Consider the following 18,238-nt stretch of genomic DNA (forward strand, 5'->3'; position numbering starts at 1 on the left):
CAGGATATCTCATGAACTACGCGTCGTCACAATCTTTTAGATACCCGAGTCGTTGGTCTGGACAAGACCCTGAGCGGTATCGAAATTCTCCCAGTTCTGGCAGTTGCCCTCGAGCTGGTCTTCGTCAATGAGGGGACGGATCTCGTCGTAACGCTCGAGAATCTGGAGAGCAAAACCCTGGATTGCGTGCTGTCGACTTGTTAGCCACAACGTCTTGTCTTCTGGATTGCATCTGGACTTACCCATCCAATGTGGCAGTGCATCAACCACGCGCCCGGATTATCAGTCTCAAAGGCGAAGACGAGGTAACCCGAAGCAGGCATGGTGGCAACATCACGACGAGGCGGGTTACTCATCTCGAGGGGAATGCTGTCGTTGTAGGTGCCAACACCTTGAGCAAGGACCATGAACTGCAAAGGGTTAGTCGAGGCCAAGGAAGTCAGAAAGAGCAAAGAAACTCACGTCGTGGCCGTGCAAATGCATAGGGTGAGCAAGAGGGAGCGTGCTGTCGACGACAAGGATGGCCCACTGGTTGGCCTGGGCCAGCTCAATGACGGCGTTGCTTGCCGTGAAGTTGGTCTCATTGTTCCAGACGGAGCTGAGGGTGGGGTCGGCCCACTCGACAACCATGCTGGTCGAGTTGAGCGACCACTTGTAGTAGCCGGCGCTGTTCTTGCCAATGGTGGCGGCCTCCCTCAGAGTGGTACCCGACTCGGCGTTCATGGGCAGGTAGGGCACAAGGTCAGTCATGGGGAAGTCAGTACACTCGTCGGTGTACGTGAAGGCACTGGTCGTGGGTGTCTTGGTCGAGTTGCCGTAGTGCAGAATGGCCTTGATGTCCTTGCTGTTCTTGATGGGCGAACAGGCGACCTGGGCAACAGCACGCATCCAAAAGTCTGAAGCAACGCTGTCCTGGTTGGCAGTGAAGATGACGTCGTAACGCTGACCAATGTGAATAGGGACCATGTTGGTGCTGAAAGGTTTGATGGGGACCAGGTCATTGGCAATGACAGTCAGGTTGTGGTTGTCAATCATGAATTTGAACATGGTGTTGATGGCAGTATTGACGAGCCTCAAACGGTAGGTCTTGCCAGCAACAATGTTGGTCTCGTACCTCTTGCCAACGGTTTGGTTGGTGGTGTTAGAAGTCCAAGTGTTCATGCCGTTGATCAAGCCAGTGTCCAAGACAGGAGCACCCTGGGTGTTGGCATAGTCGTGCTGCTCGTCGACGGTGCGGTGGCCCCAGTCGCTTAGCATCATGAAGCCCAAGTCCTCGTCATAGTTGGCCGTAGCAGGACCGTGGATGACAAGAGGACCGTAAATACCCTCCCAGGTCTGGAGAGCAAAGTGAGAGTGGTACCTTTGAAAGGTTAGAAATGCTTATTGACCCAGGCTAACATTGAACTTACCAGGTAGAACCGTACTGCTCCGCGCGCCAGGTGTAGGTGTAGCTCGAGCCAGGGGGAGTAGGGCACTGAGTGATGGACGAAACGCCATCGTTCTGGTTGTTGAACGATTGGCGAAGACCGTGCCAATGCATGCTGGTACCGTTCAGACTGCTGTTCAGGTTGTTGGTGACGTGAACAACGACGGTATCACCCCAGTTGGCCTCAATCATGGGACCCGGGATTGTACCGTTCACGGTCTGGACGACACGAGGAATTCCATCAGGGGCAAGAGTCTTGTCAATCAGCTCCAGCCAGTATTCCCGAACGACACCGGTATCCGGAACCTCGTTGTAGTAGTCGGTGTCAACGTCATAGTCGCACCACTGGTTTCTGGTGTCGGCAGTGTTTCCTGCGCACACGCTGGGGGTGGAAGATAGCGCAGCACCAGTTCCCGATGCCGCAGCGTTGACGACACCAGATGATGCAGATGCGGAACCAGCACCAGAGCCTGCAGTCGTTGCTGGGGCAGCGTTGCCCCCGGCAGCTGCGGTATTGCCTCCGGCAGCCGTGGAAGCGGGAGCGGCCGCAGTACCAGTCTCGGCATTGTTGACGATGGTGGCCTTGGAGGAGGTTGGGGCCGGGAGAGGGACAGTGGTTGGAGAACTTCCCGGGGCGCTGATGACGGCGTAAGGAGTCGACGCTGCAGAATCCACGCCGAGACTGTACGTCGCCCCGCTGAAAGTCAAGGCAGAGTTGCAGTCGGCACGTTTGGCCGCAGCCGCGCTCGCACCTCCGAGAAGGGGGAGCGCAGCGATGAGCGGCGCAGACCAAGAGGGGACGATCATTGCAAGGACCGGACTCCGGGAGGAAGATGAGTGGCTAGGACTTGGGAACAAAAAAGTCGGGGGGTGGGTAAAAGACGTTAAAAAAAGACTGAATGCGGTCTCTTAAAGAGTGTCAGACCGGTGTAGTGAGGAGCATAAGCAAAGCAGCGAAGGCTCTGACTACATTTTAAGCACGGTGGATCATGGCCTAAAGGACCATGATTTTGAAGGCTTGCACAGCAAATCTCAGCCCCTTTTCGCGCGTGGAGCTGGATCAACGCTCCCCCATACCCAAGAATAACTGGGCGTAAGGCTGAGCAGTCCAGCCAGAGGCTCTCCAGCAAATCAGACGACATTCAGAGAGGCGAGGACCATAGAACAGTGACGCCCACGAGCATCGGCTCTTCCCGGCAAGCGGCAAATCCAATTGAAAGTCGGCTGTCATGACGCGGCTCACGATCAAGTACCTGGGGGCGTTGTTGGCAGACAATTTGGGCGTCGTCTGGCGCGTTTGGATGTTTCAACGAAGGATCTGGAGGCTCTGCTCGAGGGGATGCGAGGCGCGATCCATCGTTGTTCTAGTCCTGCTAGTGAGATTAGCACGCGCTACCGCGCTCGTGGCGGATGTGCGTGGCGGCCACCGGGCAACATCCGCCTGCGAACATCACGGCCACGGTGACTTTGCTGCACAGTGCGAAACCTGCCTTGCGTCTGCGTCGGCATTGCCAACCACAGATCCACTACAAAGCGGCGTGCGCCCCCCATCATGGCTCTCGATCTGGCCACACAGCGACAGACGACCCAGGCACATCCACCATGTTCTCCAACTTCTTCCTCTTCGCAGCCGCTTTGCCTCTGGCTTACGCCGCTCCCCTTACGGGCCGTGACACGTCGTCTCCTTCGCCGCTTTTTGCGTACGGCCCGGGGATAGGCGGTGTTCAGCTGATTTACGTTGACGGTTAGATCTGAGCCTTGCTCCGATTATACTTGAAAAAGGTTGACAAGATGTCATAGGTGTCGCCTACATCGGCAACGCCCCCTCGAACGCAAAAGTTGCGCAGAACGTTACTGGTGAGTTGGCCGCCCGGTCTAGCCCAAGGGGGATCCCATCTCAACCGTGCTGACGACCGACAGTCTCTTTCGACTACGACAAGAATTCTTTCGCTGTCCAACCCGTCGGCGCGCCCTGGCCCGGCACAAAGTACCTGTCCATCAAGCCCGACGCTGGTGCTTACGACCCGGTTGAGATTGTAGACAGCGCTGCTGGCCACATCCACACCGGCGCCCAGCTGTACGGCGACGTTGTCTTTTGGTGGAGCAGCGCGGGCACCATGATTTCCCAGTTCTATGCCACGCCCGTCGAGGGCTCTGAGGGCACCTGGATGCTGAGGTGGAACTCGGACGACACCAGGGACGAGGCCAGTGTTGCCGTTGCCCTCAAGGATTTGCCACCCTCGACCTAATCAACATTGCTATATGCAAGGGGCCTCCTTGTCTATGATGCTCGAGATTGTGGATAAGGTTGTGGCGAATTGATATTTCCCTTCTATTTCGTCGTCGTTGGATTTCTCGTCCTGGTGGCGATTTCCTTTTTCAGACTGTACCATCCAAAGCTTCACTTCGCCACTGTATATAAGCCTTTACATCTTCTTGCCCATCGAATCCTCAAACATGTTGGGAGCGAATTCCTTGCAATATGTGCTTTTGCTGTTTAGTTAAACTATGTCTTTTGTGTGATTGAATGCTCCTTGGACTTACCTGCCTGGACGGTGGAATATCTGAATTCCTCCATTCCATATTTGATATCTGATATCTGACGAGAGTAATGAATACTCCAGATTGCGGCACATTCTCTCATAACTTGTTGACCTGATTCAACATTGGGCTACAGGCATTGGTAGACAACGCCGCCACGACTGGGATGACGTCGACTTGTCCACATTCATCACACCATAATTGCATCCGGCCGACATTCTCGGCCTTGCCCACGCGGAGCAGACGCGTCAAGGTCGACCGAAGCTAACGGAAGCGCCTCTTGTTTTCGTCCAGTCTTCGGATTTGCCGCTGATGGGAGCGCGTTGACACACTCGGGCGACAACAGCAGTTAAGGTTCGGGAGAGCTAGTAGCTCGTCGCACAAAACAACAGCGAAACAAAACAGGCGCTAGTGCTGCACCAAACAAAGTTTCAACGGCGCGGCGCCTTGGGTGGCCTTTACGTCTCTCTGCAAGTCCGTCAAGTCATGTAGGTCGCAACGCGTCCACCTAAGAAGACGCTGTGTCGTTGAGTCGAGTTGAAGTGAGCGGTCGGTCGTGCGGTGTCACTGTCGGGTCGCTACTGCTGCTCGGTGCAGGTTCCACCGGATGGACCCCATCTCTACCTACAGTACCTGGGTACCTCACCTCGACCATCCGCCCGCGCGCCATTTGCTCCACTCGCCCAGCTCACTCTGAGCGCTCAAATCGAATTCCCACAGACGAGCAACATCATCCATCACATCACCAAAAACTTCCACCTCAACAAAGCCGCAGCCTGCCTGGGGTGTCAGGGCAGTCAGTCACGATGCAACCATCTCCTCTCCCGCAGCACATCCAAGACACCGGCAGGCGCGTGCCGATGCCGTCCCGCGCCGACGACTACGAGCCCATCATCTCGCCCGCAGACGCTTATCAGCTGCGCATCCGCAATCGCCGCCGCATCACGCTGTTTGCCGTCTTTACGTTTTGCCTCTTCGTCGCGCTGTTTGTGGGACAGGTTTGGCGGCAGTCGTGGCAGTATGCTTGATTGAGCGCGGCCAATCGTGCTGCGCTGCGGGGCTTGCTTTTGCTTTTTGCATTGCGGCGCCTGTTTACGGGATTGTTTTTCTGTCCGGGGTTTTTATTCTACCTCTGCATGGCGCGAGGGCTGTGAGAAAAGATCACTGCGAAGTCACCAGAAAGAGGACGATGAGCCTGTTCAAATCTTCGAAAAGTGGAAAAGAGTGCATTTATTTCCTGGCCATTATCGGGCAAAGACGACTGATTGAGGCTTCCCTGGATTTCAGGCACCGCATTCACTCGTCACGCGTTTCCCTCTCTTTCAGCGAGGCATTGTCGAGCGTAAGCGGTTTGCTGAAATGGCACCAGCTGCTGCTGTATCGTTTGGTTCTTGCATTGTTTGACGAAACAAGGTCAAAGTTTGACAACTGCAGGAGACGGCTTACTGTTGCATCGCATTTGCATTCTTTGGCGTCATTTTCAGCAAAAGGGGACGCAGGCGGGAAGCATCATTCTGTTTGCTCGCTGCACGACAGCTGGACAGGGGGCAGAGTTGCGGAAGCATTCGAGAACGCATTTGTCGCTGCTGCAGGTTTCAATCTTCTTCTTGCATATTCTGTGTTTCACGGCTCGGCAGCGGCTCAGGGATTCTCTGAGAACTTGTCTTTGGACATGTCAGGATATAAGAGGAGATATCACTGCGAGACCACTCAAGCGCTTCCACTTCACTCAGCACGGAACATGACCATCGTCTTGACCAGACGATGAGCTTCATCATCAAAGCTTCCATGAAGATTTCTAGCAAAAGCATTCTTGTAATGGCGCTGCTGCTTCCACCTCACAGCTACAGCACTTAACTCCACTAACATTCAGAACCACTGAAAACCGCAGCCAAGGAGGCTCCGTCGCTTTTAGCGAGCATGAAGCACACAATAAAATTCCCCCTTTTCCTCACACCAAGGCAGCACAGTACTCTCGTTGACAAACTCATGCACCGTGCCCATGAAGATGTGGCATGAAGCTGGAAACCACCACGCCGCATATGCCTGCGAATATAGATTCACAACACCCGTGCTACGTGAATGATCAGCGCATGATAAGTCAACCGGCTAGCTAGTCACGCGCCGACAAATGGAGCATTTCAACGCATGTGCGTCTCGGATGATTTATGGTGAGAAGCATATGGACGCGCCCACCGGCTTGCGTGTCACACATCAATAGATGAAGCATACCTGCGCGTGCACGCGCCAAATCACCAAGACACAGTCTACATGGGCTTTGACGGAGGATATACATACTCCTCTCTCTCCTTCCGCCGCAGAACATAACTTCACACTCCACATCCGCAGGAGTCACCGAAGAACAACTACTACTTGCGCCGACAGACCACTGGCACATAATCACTGCTTTTTGGCGTTCTTCTACTTTCTGCTTTCTCTTCACCGCCACCACGGCTCGTCACGGTTTTTTTTTTTTTTTTTTTTTTTTTTTTTTAAAGCAGGCATCCGCTGACCCGTCCGTCATCAATACATGCATTCCCTTGTGACGACCAGCAGAGCATTTCTATGATGTGGCGATACGTCACTACCGTATCACGCCGCAATGAAGCATCTACTGCCTTCTTTCAAGAATCGAAATTGTCTCTTTCATCGTCGCAGAGAAGAGAAGAGCGGCATAGAAAGGCGAGTGAGGGGCAACACGAGAGCGGATTCCATCAACGAAACAGGGCTAGACCGCTAATGGTTCATTTCACGTCAAGTGGCCCCCCTTGTCACTATCATCTTTCCCAATCGCACATTCTGGGACCGACGGAACATCAGGCAGACAAGTAGACAAATTGGAGCCATTACTACCCCTGACCAGCAGGGCCGAAAGTTATTGAGAAGGAGATTGAAACGTCATTCAGCATTGGTACAGTGGAGAGGCAATGAAGCCGAATTGAAAAAGACAGAAGAGATGGACCAGTGGATATGAACGAGAAGTCAAAACGAGAAGCGAAATGGTACGAGGCTTGGTGATGGAAGTCGTGGCATGCACAGCCTAAGTGCTGCTTTGTCGGATTGAATACTTCCGGCCAATCGCCTGTAGGAGCGCAAGAATGCTCCCCATCTGCGCTGCATCTACTCCCCCGAATCCTCTTGTGTCTTTGTGCCACGACTTCCGGCACCAAGCCCCGGTAGATTGGTCGAACGATGAGTTCCCCCTGAGCCACACAGCCAACCATGTGGTACCCAAAAACAGAATCTCAGCTCAGCTCAGCTCGGTACCTGACAACGGTCGAGCCACGCGACCACGCGAGGAGCCGAGCCAAGCCATGAAAACGCCACATACCAAGTCCATCCAAATAGAGCCAAAATCGTGATTATTAGATAGTTCGTTTGTGGCGCATGGCTTTCCGAAATGATGTTGGAAAATCCATGATTCAAAGAGCTCTTCGGAGCGGAATATCACCACCATTTAAAACTTCTCCATGAGCTTTTTCCGCACCGTCCACATGCGCGCGCGCTTTCCGTAGATGTACATAGGTATAGTGGTCAAAAGAAACGCGAGCTGGATGCCACCAATGGCTAGGAACACGTCTTTGGCACCTTCGGACTCTAACCAGGAGGTGAAGAAGAGGGAAAAGACGAGGCCGTGGAAGATGTCTATCTCTTGTTAGCGAGCTGTGGAGGTGGGGAGATGGAAGCGTAACTGACTTTTGGAGAAGTTGAGCGTCACAAGTGCCTCGCCCGCGTAGATACGATAGCTGTCAACTGCAAAAGTAATGGCTGTCGTGCTTCCAAGAGAGCAGCCAAAACTAATGACGCCAAAAAAGAGGGTAGGGCCATACCATGGATCATGCTCTTCTGCGGACCAGCCGAAGCCCATGAGGCCCATGGCCGTGGTGATCGCGACAGGGATGGCCATCACAAGGCGGAATTCAGGCTCATAGATTCCATCGTTTCGTCTAGACATGAAGCGGACAACGAGATCAGAGCATTTGCCAGCGACGGCAGTACCCAAGACGCCCCCGATAAAGGGAGATAGGTACACGAGACCAGTCTGCAGAGAGGTAAAGTTGTACGTGTCCTTTTTGCGATATATCTCGGATACGGACTCTGAGAGCACAATGAGCCAGCCGACAGAAAGCGCATAGACAAGACTTGACCAGAGAATGGCTGGGTAGGCAAAGAGAATGAATGGGCGGAGCGCGACTTTCCCCCAATTGTCTCCGCTCAGACGGCCGTTGTAAATGGCCAGGGTTTCGAGGTATGTCTTTTTCGGTGCTTCCCGGTGGCGCTCAGTGTATTTATGAGACGGAGTCATGGAAGGGACGCCAGATAGCTGTGAAGCTGTCTCGATATCGTGATCCATGTGGGACATTGAGGGCTTTTCCGAGAGGGGCGGTGATATGGCTACATGGCGGTTGGGAGTTCCAGGGCTAGCCGGGGTCGAGGAATGAGAGGTTTTGAGGACTGGACGGAGGTGTCCAGGGTCCCCTTCGTTGGGCGTTCCTTGGATTTCCTCCCCACTCACATCGTGTTTTGGCTCGGTGGAGGCATCGGGATGAAAGTGATCGCCCTCGTGGTGGGTCTGTTCTTGTGCGACTGATGGCTGCCTACTTGCTGAGTTTGAGGGCGGAGTGGACACAACAATGTCTGGCGCCTCTCCAGCGTCGGCAGATCTCTGCTTTTCCAAATCACCGCCATGATGATTTTCAGGCTCGACAAATCCCACGTGAGCGTCATGGCGACGCTTTTCATGGTGATCCACGAGCTTCTCGTCCAATTCGTTGAGGTTAGGCTGGGATGATTTTGGCGTTTTATGACCAAAGATGGAGTGCTTGCGTGAATGTCCTCCCGGCGAGGGGTTCCGAGAGCGGCGACTCTTGCGACGGGGTCGTGGTGTTCTATCCCAAAAAGTTTCGGGAACAAAGAAAAATAGTAAAACGCCGCCAAATGCTACGATTATTGCGACAATCCTGGAGCAGTCAGCACCACCGCCATGTGGCCCTGCTTCGTGGAAACTTACCAAAACACCCATCTCCAACTCAGAGAGTTGATGATGGCAGCGCTGACCAGCGGAATCAAGTTCTTTCCACCAAGTAAAAGAAGGGTATATATGCCCAAGCGATATGCGCGCTCATGCAAGAAAAAGATCTCGGCAATCGTGGCCGATGGAAGACATTCGACAGGGGAGACTGCGATACCCTGGAAGATTCTTGCAACCAACAGGGATGCGTAATTTGGCGACAGCGCGCACCAGATAGCGGATATGACGAAAAGTACCGCACCAGCGAGATAGACGGTTCTTTTTCCATACAAAATGGCGGTCGGAGATGCAAAAACACCACCAACACCCATGCCCATCATGTACAGCCCTGTCGTGAGTGCAACTTTGGATACAGTGACGTCGTACGTCTGCGCAACGTTTTGGAATCCTGCAGCCAGAATGGGTGTCATGCCGCCACCCAGCATGCAGTAGAATCCCAAGGAAAAGAGAGCAGCATCGCGTCGGATCGCGGGCCAATTCAATGGGTCATTGTGGGATTCGTCGGGTTGGGGATTGAGGATAATTTTCCCATCCGGAGTGCGCTTTTGCTCACGCGTCTGTGATGAGCTGCGGCGGGTAGAAGAAGGCAGTGGAGAGGGGAGGGAAGAAGATGATGTTCTCGCAGGGACATTTTTCAGCCCGAGCGGTTCGTTGCGATTTGAAACTTTAGAGAGGAGGAGAATCGATCCTAGAGCTAAATTAGATGTTGTTGGAGAGATGGCAGTGGGTGTCGAGAAAAATGATGACGGCCTGGGACTGCGACAGTATGCTTGGAGCAATCGTTTCCTATTGCAGATGAAGCGAGGGAACTCCCACAGCTGCGCCTGAACAGCTGTCGTTCATTACCGCAGTCGCGCCTGGGGAACTTCCGTGCGCAACCACATAGTATCATTGCTTCCGACAACCACAACGGGATGGATTTCGTGAGGCAACGTACCCGGAACTTCATCGGTTTCCTTATCGTTCAAGATGCCCAAGGACCACTTGGCGGGCTTTGTGTTGGCCGACCTGTCAGAGTCGTCGGAACCGCGATTTGGCGCAGGCGCGGGAGGCTCCGAGTTTTTCCTGGGGAGCCACCGGACCATTTTTGCTGCGATCGGTGCGGTGGAAGATGGGAGAAGTTGCAGAGAAAAGTGGCGGGCGAGTATATAGACTCATGAAAGAGTGGGTCCCAGGATGAGTAGACAACTGCCCGTGCGAGGAAAACGAAGAATGCGGTCAGAAGTAGGATGGAGCGGAGGATGAGGCGTGCCGTGGGTGGGCAGGTGGGCGTTTGAGGCGTCAGGGATCGACGCATGTCGGGTTGTCGGTGGTTGCAGAGGGCGGAGACAATGGATTACTGACGTTGACCCGGACGTTGAGACGGGCGCGTTCGCGGGAGGAGGAGGAGGTGGAGGAGGAGGAGGAGCACCCGGTTGCTGTGCTTCGAGAAGGCCATGACGCCTGCCAAGCACACACACACACACACACACACACACACCTTTCCCTTTCTATTCACACACCATCATCCATCATCCACCATCTTTCAGGCTATCCTCCCCGCAACGGTCACTTTTCTCAAGGCATCCATTGGGCGATAGCAGCACTTAATCAACTCCTTTTTCTTTCGTCATCTTTGAATTCTTTCTTTTCCCGCGTTCAACGGCCATAGCAGGCAGGGTACACCGCTTCTTCATGTCGGTGCGTGCCTCGTGAGCACCACAGTGTCGCTCTGCTGACCATCCACTACCCACGTCCTTCTGCACTTCAAGCCTCCAATGTAGCCAAAAGGTCTTGATCGCACATGATGCCTGTCAGATGCAGGTCCACGTGCGCCTCCCTGCATGCATACTTCCGGCCCCTCGTCGTCAAACGTGACAGCTCTCCGTCCGTCGCAAACGACTGGTCGTCTGCATCGCCCTGATTCACCATATGCCAGTTCTGAAACACCACCTGCCAAGTCCCCGACCCTGGGGAGAGAAAGCTTCGAATGTCCCACGCTCTTGGCTCCGCTCGCGGCTCGTTTACGGGCCTATCCCCGTCAACTTAATTCTCGCTTTTTTCAACCTCCTCTCATCCTTTGCGCCCAAGTCAATAGGCTCATACAGCCAAGGGGATCGTGCTCAGACACGTCAACTCGATCGGCAAAAGCATCAACACTGAATCAAATAACGACACCCTTCAAAAACGGTGTCCTGTATGGCCGGGTGGAGCCTAGCTCGTCGACCAGCTGACTCGTTACGGTATCAAATCTGCCAAGATGTACAGTCTTGGTAGAGAAGGGTTTGGAGAAGGGGAAAAGTGCCGAAAAGATCCCCTCATCTGAAATAGCAGATTTCAAACTCTCTATTCCATCGGACGGGGGAGACGCGGCAGCATTCAGGAGATTCGATCTTGCAATTCTGGCACAAAATCAGTTCCGCCAAAGAAAGTTACTGCCGTTCGCCCATCCTTGACGAAGTAACAGAGTTTTCGGGAATAACATCAGACGGAAGGCCTTGGACGGGATTGCCCGCGTACCTTTCCACATGCCTTTGCTGTCAAAAAGCCCCTCCCAGGCGTCGGCCAAGACTTTTGGCCTTGCAGTGAGAATGACCATCGGTGAGGCCCAAGACCTCAAACTTGCATGCTCTGGACCGGAAAGACCATCTTTACGACGTTTGAAGTTGGATGCGCTCGAAGGAAATTGCGCGGTGGCGTAAAGACGCTCGACCTTTTGCCCGTTTCGTTCGGCGGCTGATTGACCGTCACACTGCGTTCTAGTCTGGACTGCGGCTCCCGCCAAGGCGTTTTCTGGTGAACGAAGAAGTTGCCGGCCAATCTCCTGAAACACGACGGTCCCAGAGTTGAAGATGACTTGAAAACTTCCAAGCAGACGTTTCGAGACAATTTGTCGCTCATTCGGCTGCAGACTCCGCTTCAGTGAATGTCCGATTGGCTGTCGGACGACGCACCAGATTTGAGTCGCGCTGTCCGCCGATTCCAACGATTGCTCTCTTATTGCACAAGATGCTCCAGAAAGTCCCTCTTCGACGGAGCACCATAAGTCTGCAAATGAAGCCTTGCTCGCGGACCAGCAGGCTGAACGACACGGCCCTCTCGCTGCTAGGGATGCCGAGTGCCGAAAACTGGCTGCTAGTGCGTGGGGAACGCTTTGACCGGACCATTTTCCCTGCCTTCGTCGTGCTTCATGTCGATCATCTTGCCTGTTTCGGTGCAGAAGCAACGTCCACACATTTTATTCCCAAATCGGCTGATGCAACACCGTCATCGACTTGAAGCCATTCGCTCCTGGTGATGAATAGCAAGACTGCGGTTGTATCAGGTAGTCTAGGAGACCCCAACGGTATTCACGCTCATTACATCCAAATCTGGCACCTTAGGCAGGAAATTAAGCGAGGTTCGTAACTCGTAACTGCTTTTCGTTCAAGATTCTCATTGCTCTAGGCGAATCTTGATACCAAAACTCGACAAACCCGACAAAAGAGGGTTGCATAGTGCGAATTTCTCATTCGCTCTCTGGGAACATTCATCCGAGGGAATCAGTGTACAGATCATTCGACTTTCGAAGGATTGCAGCTCAGTATGTCACAGCGTTGAGGAACGGGTCTCGGGCCATCATTCGAGCAAGCAACTCGGACAGTGACGTCCATTCCCTAGCGCTCCCGCATCCGCTCAAGTCTTTTGACGGCTTCGAAGACTAGCCGCGCCGCTTACTCAACTGGCACCTCGACTCCCTTAGCGCTCCATTAATAGGCCCAGGCTTCAGCCTCAGCAATTTGCACAGCTCTGGAACGAGGCTCCATTTCAGATTTTTCGTCGTGGCGTTCAAAGGTCTGACATGGTCCACCAACACCGTCTCTCTCCTATTCGGTGCTTCTGCCTTTTGCCGGTCAAAGCAAGGCCTTGACCATCAGCAATTCAAGGCCAGTTTCGTGGCTCTGCTATGCTTATTTCCTGGTGACATTGCAATTGAAGGCTCGGTGGCGGTCATCCTGATGGCGTTCTTGATGCTGCACCTACCTTTTCTCGAGAGTCGGCCGAGGCGCAGCCCATAGGGAAGGTGGATGAGGCTGTAACCGTTGATGGCGGCCCCTTTCAACGACAATGTATAAGGACCAGCGAGCAACCGGCTGGCTGTCTTGTACTCTCCACCAACGACTCCACCACCTTCTTGTTGTTTGCTGTACATTCATTACAACTGCGGGCTTCAGTTCGCGTCCTTTCATTCGAAGCCAAGCTTCGCCCAAGTCTACGACACCCACCACGAACCAGCTAAAACGTTATACACTCTCTCATTGTCTTTTTGTTTAATCCTTAATCGCCGACTTCAACATGGCGCCTCTGTCCAAGACCATCATCGCGGCCATGCTCGTCTCGAGCTCGGTTGCTGGCCCGATTGTGGAGAAGCGTACCTTTGGCAAGTCGATCGGTTCGACTGGTGCTGAGGAGGACTGCGACGAGAATGGCATTGGCGGAAGTCTTAGCAACGGCATCGGTGGCCTCCTGGGCGGCTCCAAGTCTACGACTGGCTCCATTGGTGGTTCCAAGGGCGACGCATCCTCTGATGTAACTGGGCCTCTCAAGTCTATGGCCAGTGATGCTTCCAAGGCCCTTGGCGCCACCACCAAGGGAGGTGACCTGGACGGTGCTATTTCCAAGATTGTCTCCGGCTCCGTCACTTGCCCCGACAATGACGGCACCACCTTTACTTGCCCCCTTGGCAACGTTTACAAGATCAACTGCGGTGCTGACATCACCGGCGAGGATGTAAGTGTCTTGTATTGGTCTTCAAATTCTTCTGCTAACATTTCACAGCTCGAGGGCGGTGTTTCGAGCAAGGCCAGCTTTGACGACTGCATGACGCTTTGTGGCGAGACCACCGAGTGTCTTGGTGCTTCTTTCGACAGCACCACTTCTGACAACAACTGCCACCTGAAGAAGTCTGTCTCTGGCACCACGACGGCTGATAATGGACACATGTGCGGTCAGCTCATCCCCGGTCAGGGAACTGTCGGCAAGACTGCTGGCCTCTCTATCCCCACACCTAGCCTGGGTCTTCCCGTTGTGTCCAAGGGCATTGCTGGCGGTCTCCCTACGCCTGCCCTGCCGAATCTGTCCAAGGACGTCTCGGGCGCTCTCCCAACTCCCAATCTTCCCAGCCTGGGCCTCCCTAGCCTCGGCTTGCCGAGTCTCGGCCTCCCGTCTGGTGGATTTGGTGGCTCGTTCCCGACTCCCGTCATGCCCATTCCTTCCGAGGGTGCGGGCCTGCCTGTCGTCTCCAAGGACGTTTCTGGCGCCATTCCCTCCCCGAATCTGCCCAACTTGGGTCTTCCCAGCCTCGGCCTCCCGAGCCTCGGTCTCCCATCAGGTGGTTTCGGCGGCTCGTTCCCGACCCCCGTGATGCCCATCCTCTCGAAGGATGTTTCTGGCGCTATTCCGACTCCAGATCTCCCCAACCTGGGTCTGCCCAGCCACGGCCTTCCCAGCCTTGGCCTTCCGTCTGGTGGTTTTGGTGGCTCGTTCCCATCCCCCAGCTTGAACCTGCCCGTCTTCTCCAAGGACGTGTCTGGCTCGATCCCTACCCCAGACCTTCCTAACTTGGGCCTCCCAAGCCACGGTCTCCCGAACATCGGCCTTCCGTCTGGTGGATATGGTGGCTCGTTCCCCTCCCCTAGCCTGAACCTGCCCGTCTTCTCCAAGGACGTGTCTGGCTCTATTCCTACCCCAGACCTTCCTAACTTGGGCCTCCCCAGCCACGGTCTCCCCAGCCTCGGCCTCCCGACTGGTGGATTCGGCGGCTCGTTCCCTTCCCCTAGCTTGAACCTGCCCGTCTTCTCTAAGGACGTGTCTGGATCTATTCCCACCCCCAGCCTCGTCCTCCCCTCAAAGGAGGTCTCGGTTCCTCTGCCCAGCGGCACCATTGCTCACCCGTCCGGCATCGTTACGCCTGCCCACCCTGCCCACCCCTCGGGCACTCTTCCCGCCAAGTCTGGCCAGACTTGCGAAGAGGGTGATAAGGAGTGCGAGTCTGACTGCGAGGAGGGTGATGAGGACTGCTCCGACTCTGAGTCTGAGTGTGAGGGCGAGGAATGTGGCTCTGCTGGCTACCCTGCTCCCTCCCACCCGAGTGGCGGTGTCAAGACGCCCGCTTTCTCTGGATCTTCCTTCCCCACGCCCACGCCCGCCATTTCTGGCGCTTCTCCCGTCGGCTCGGCTCCCGTTTCCAAGGATGTCAAGCCGTCGCTCTCCTTTGCTCTCCCCAGCGGCGCGCCATCTGCGGATGTTTCCAAGCACATTGTGCCGACCACCATTACCACTTCCTATGTTGACCTTCACCCGACTGGCGGTTTGACGACGATCCACACTACCATGACCACCGAGGTTTGTCCCGAGGAGCAAACTCCCGGTGCCATGCTTCCCGGTTTCACCACCGCTGTCACTCTCTGCAAGGACTGTGGTGAGAAAGGCGCTCCTTCCTCCATCACCTTGACCAAGCCGGCTCTCGCTATTTCGACCCCGATCAGCATGGGAGTCAGCCCCACCATCATTGGCGGCGCTAAGCCCTCCGTCACTGGCTGCGTTGGTCCCAACTGCAACTCTGAGAGCATCCCCAAGCCTTCCATGAGCCTGCCTTCGCTGGCTTTTGGCTCTGGAAACATTTCGACGCCCTCTGTCCAGCCCTCCATCATTGGCGGTGGAGCGCCCCCCAAGCCTACTCTGAGTGGATGTCTCGATGCTGCCTGCAATGGCGTCGCCTACCCTACCCAGCCTGTGATTAGTGGCGGTGCCCCTCTGCCTTCGCTGGCCGTTTCTCCCTCTGTCCAGCCCTCTATCATCGGCGGTGGTGCTAAGCCTTCTGGCTGTGTTGGTCCGGATTGCAACGGCACTGCTTACCCTACCCCGTCCCTGGTTGGTGGTGGCAACGCTCCTCTGCCTTCCGTCAAGCCCTCGATAATCGGTGGTGGTGCTGCTCCTCAACCTTCTGGCTGCGTTGGCCCTGACTGCAACAATGTCTCCAAGCCTGCCATTCAGCCCTCTGTCATTGGCGGTGGTGCTGCTCCTCAGCCTTCGCTGCCCGCTGTTCAGCCTTCCAACATCGGCGGCGGTGCTGCTCCTCAACCTTCGCTCCCCGCTGTCCAGCCTTCCAACATTGGTGGTGGTGCTGCTCCTCAGCCATCTGCCCCTGGCTGTGTTGGACCTAACTGCAACGTCGTCTCTCAACCCGCTGTCCAGCCCTCCGTCATTGGTGGTGGTGCTGCTCCTCAGCCATCTGCCCCTGGCTGTGTTGGACCTAACTGCAACGTTGTCTCTCAACCCGCTGTCCAGTCCTCCGTCATTGGTGGTGGTGCTGCTCCTCAGCCATCTGCCCCTGGCTGTGTTGGACCTAACTGCAACGTCGTCTCTCAACCCGCTGTCCAGCCCTCCGTCATTGGTGGTGGTGCTGCTCCTCAGCCATCTGCCCCTGGCTGTGTTGGACCTAACTGCAACGTCGTCTCTCAACCCGCTGTCCAGCCCTCCGTCATTGGTGGTGGTGCCGCTCCTCAGCCATCTGCCCCTGGCTGTGTTGGACCTAACTGCAACGTCGTCTCTCAACCCGCTGTCCAGCCCTCCGTCATTGGTGGTGGTGCTGCTCCTCAGCCATCTGCCCCTGGCTGTGTTGGACCTAACTGCAACGTCGTCTCTCAACCCGCTGTCCAGCCCTCCGTCATTGGTGGTGGTGCCGCTCCTCAGCCATCTGCCCCGGCCTACACTGCTCCTCAACAAGGCGGCGCCGCTCCCTCCCCTGCCGCCCCTGTGAACAACGTCCCCAACACTGGCTCTGGCGCTTCCCCTGCCCCCGTTGCCCCTGTTGCCTCTCCTCAGGGCCAAGCCTCGTACGCCGCCCCTGACAATAAGGCACCCGCCTCTGCCGTCGCCGGCGGCGCAGCCCCTGTCGTTTCTGGCTCTCCTGCCCCCGCGTACGTCACGACCCGCACGACTGTCACCGGCACCAAGACCCAAGTCATCGTCGCCACCGTCACACCCAACGTCGTTCTCCAGACCGTTGAAGTCAAGCCCATGCCCGCCACCGCTTCCAACATCGCCGGCGGTGTTGTTGCTCCCGCCGTTTCCGCCCCGGCTGTCGCTGGCGGCGCTTCTGCTCCCGCTGTCTCTGCTCCGGCCGTCGCTGGCGGTGCTCCTGCCCCCGCTTACGCCGCGCCCCCTGCCGTCGCGGGCGTCAACTCCGCCGTCGCCGGTCTCTCCGCGCTTCCCAGCCCCAGCGGTGCCATCGCCCCCGCCGTCTCTCCCGTGTACGCGTTGCCGGCGCCCTCGGTCAACAGCGCCGTTGCCGGCCTCTCGGCCCTGCCCAGCGCCAGCGCCAGCGGCGTCGCCGCGCCCGTCTACGCCTCGCCCGTCGCCGGCCTCTCCGCCTACCCTTCGGCCGTCTCGACGCCCAAGCCCAGCGTCGTTGGCAGCGTTGCCGGTCTGGCTTCGACCCCCAAGTCGACGCCGCTCCAGTTCACCGGTGCGGCGATGAGGGTTGGTGTTTCGGGTGCGGGAGCCGTTGTTGCGGTTGTTGCTGCTTACTTTTTGTTGTAAGTAAGTGGGTGGGTGATGGAGTGAGGAGGAGGTGCTGGTGAGATTTGGGGAATTCTTGGGTCGGGTTCGGCTGGCTCTCACACACTACTACTACTGTACTTTATGCTGCGTACACACCACGCACATACACGCTCGCTACGCTACGTTTGTCTTTTTGGGTTTGCCAGCTCTTCCATTCTTTCACTCTTTTGTCTCGACTCTTGTGCTTCTCTTTTTTTGTATACATATGTATGTAAACATGTAGATATGCGATGTACAGTATACACGATCAATAGACCACCGTGCTCTCTACTGCTTGCGTCTTGTCGTGGAAATCCACGTGGCAGCTTTACCACAACTTACCCTGTCTCGTTCCCGTCGTACAGTATACAAATTGACATGAAATGACATGCGCAACGACGAGTGAAGGTCCACGGCGCAAGTTTTTGTCGTCGCTCTTTTTCTCCTTTTCTGGCATGCACGCGAGAGCAGCGGCAGCAAAAAAGCGAATCCAGACCTCCTCCAGACGTGCCGTCCCGCTCGCTCCTACGGCCCCCCTCCTGCCTCATCTCATGGTCACATGGTGCTTCCCCTTGGTCCGTCGTCCTTCTTCTTCTTCTTCTTCCCCTTCTTCTTCTTCTTCTTCTTCTTCTTCCCCTTCTTCTTCTTCTTCTTCTTCCCCTTCCCCCTCACCCCTC

General features: G+C 55.6%; 5 protein-coding genes across 5 annotated transcripts; 2 read left to right on the plus strand and 3 right to left on the minus strand.

The window, feature by feature from the left end:
• Positions 1-36: 36 nt before the first annotated feature.
• IWZ02DRAFT_471764 (Cupredoxin) lies at positions 37-2,233 on the minus strand (the record flags this gene model as incomplete). The annotated part of the gene is made up of 5 exons (XM_066768900.1): positions 37-189; positions 243-410; positions 463-1,360; positions 1,410-1,896; positions 1,981-2,233. The coding sequence occupies 5 exons, from the start codon at positions 2,231-2,233 to the stop codon at positions 37-39; spliced, it is 1,959 nt and encodes a 652-aa protein (XP_066619466.1).
• A 795-nt stretch (positions 2,234-3,028) lies between these two features.
• On the plus strand, positions 3,029-3,675 carry IWZ02DRAFT_493800 (uncharacterized protein; the record flags this gene model as incomplete). Its single annotated transcript, XM_066769964.1, has 3 exons — positions 3,029-3,170; positions 3,227-3,283; positions 3,347-3,675. The coding sequence occupies 3 exons, from the start codon at positions 3,029-3,031 to the stop codon at positions 3,673-3,675; spliced, it is 528 nt and encodes a 175-aa protein (XP_066619467.1).
• A 3,749-nt stretch (positions 3,676-7,424) lies between these two features.
• On the minus strand, positions 7,425-10,084 carry IWZ02DRAFT_384068 (major facilitator superfamily domain-containing protein; the record flags this gene model as incomplete). Its single annotated transcript, XM_066765310.1, has 5 exons — positions 7,425-7,612; positions 7,664-8,422; positions 8,570-8,928; positions 8,979-9,687; positions 9,937-10,084. 5 exons carry the CDS (start codon positions 10,082-10,084, stop codon positions 7,425-7,427), a joined length of 2,163 nt encoding a protein of 720 aa, XP_066619468.1.
• A 3,579-nt stretch (positions 10,085-13,663) lies between these two features.
• Positions 13,664-14,940, minus strand: IWZ02DRAFT_461497 (uncharacterized protein). Its single transcript, XM_066768218.1, has 2 exons — positions 13,797-14,940; positions 13,664-13,748 (listed from the first exon to the last, which is right to left on the minus strand). The coding sequence occupies exon 1, from the start codon at positions 14,900-14,902 to the stop codon at positions 13,982-13,984; it is 921 nt and encodes a 306-aa protein (XP_066619469.1). The 5' UTR covers positions 14,903-14,940; the 3' UTR covers positions 13,664-13,748; positions 13,797-13,981.
• A 2,641-nt stretch (positions 14,941-17,581) lies between these two features.
• On the plus strand, positions 17,582-18,026 carry IWZ02DRAFT_84475 (uncharacterized protein). The gene has a single exon (XM_066771299.1). It carries the CDS (start codon positions 17,664-17,666, stop codon positions 17,946-17,948), a length of 285 nt encoding a protein of 94 aa, XP_066619470.1. The 5' UTR covers positions 17,582-17,663; the 3' UTR covers positions 17,949-18,026.
• Positions 18,027-18,238: the final 212 nt, after the last annotated feature.

This window comes from Phyllosticta citriasiana (assembly GCF_038021145.1).
Source record: "Phyllosticta citriasiana strain CBS 120426 chromosome Unknown IWZ02scaffold_14, whole genome shotgun sequence".
Lineage (NCBI taxonomy): Eukaryota > Fungi > Ascomycota > Dothideomycetes > Botryosphaeriales > Phyllostictaceae > Phyllosticta > Phyllosticta citriasiana.

What these genes read in the sequence shown, in the direction of transcription:
- IWZ02DRAFT_461497 (XM_066768218.1), bottom strand. Translation starts at nt 14,902, where the DNA reads ATGGTGCCGCTGGGCAGAGGAACCGAGACCTCCTTTGAGGGGAGGACG.
- IWZ02DRAFT_84475 (XM_066771299.1), top strand. Translation starts at nt 17,664, where the DNA reads ATGCTGCGTACACACCACGCACATACACGCTCGCTACGCTACGTTTGT.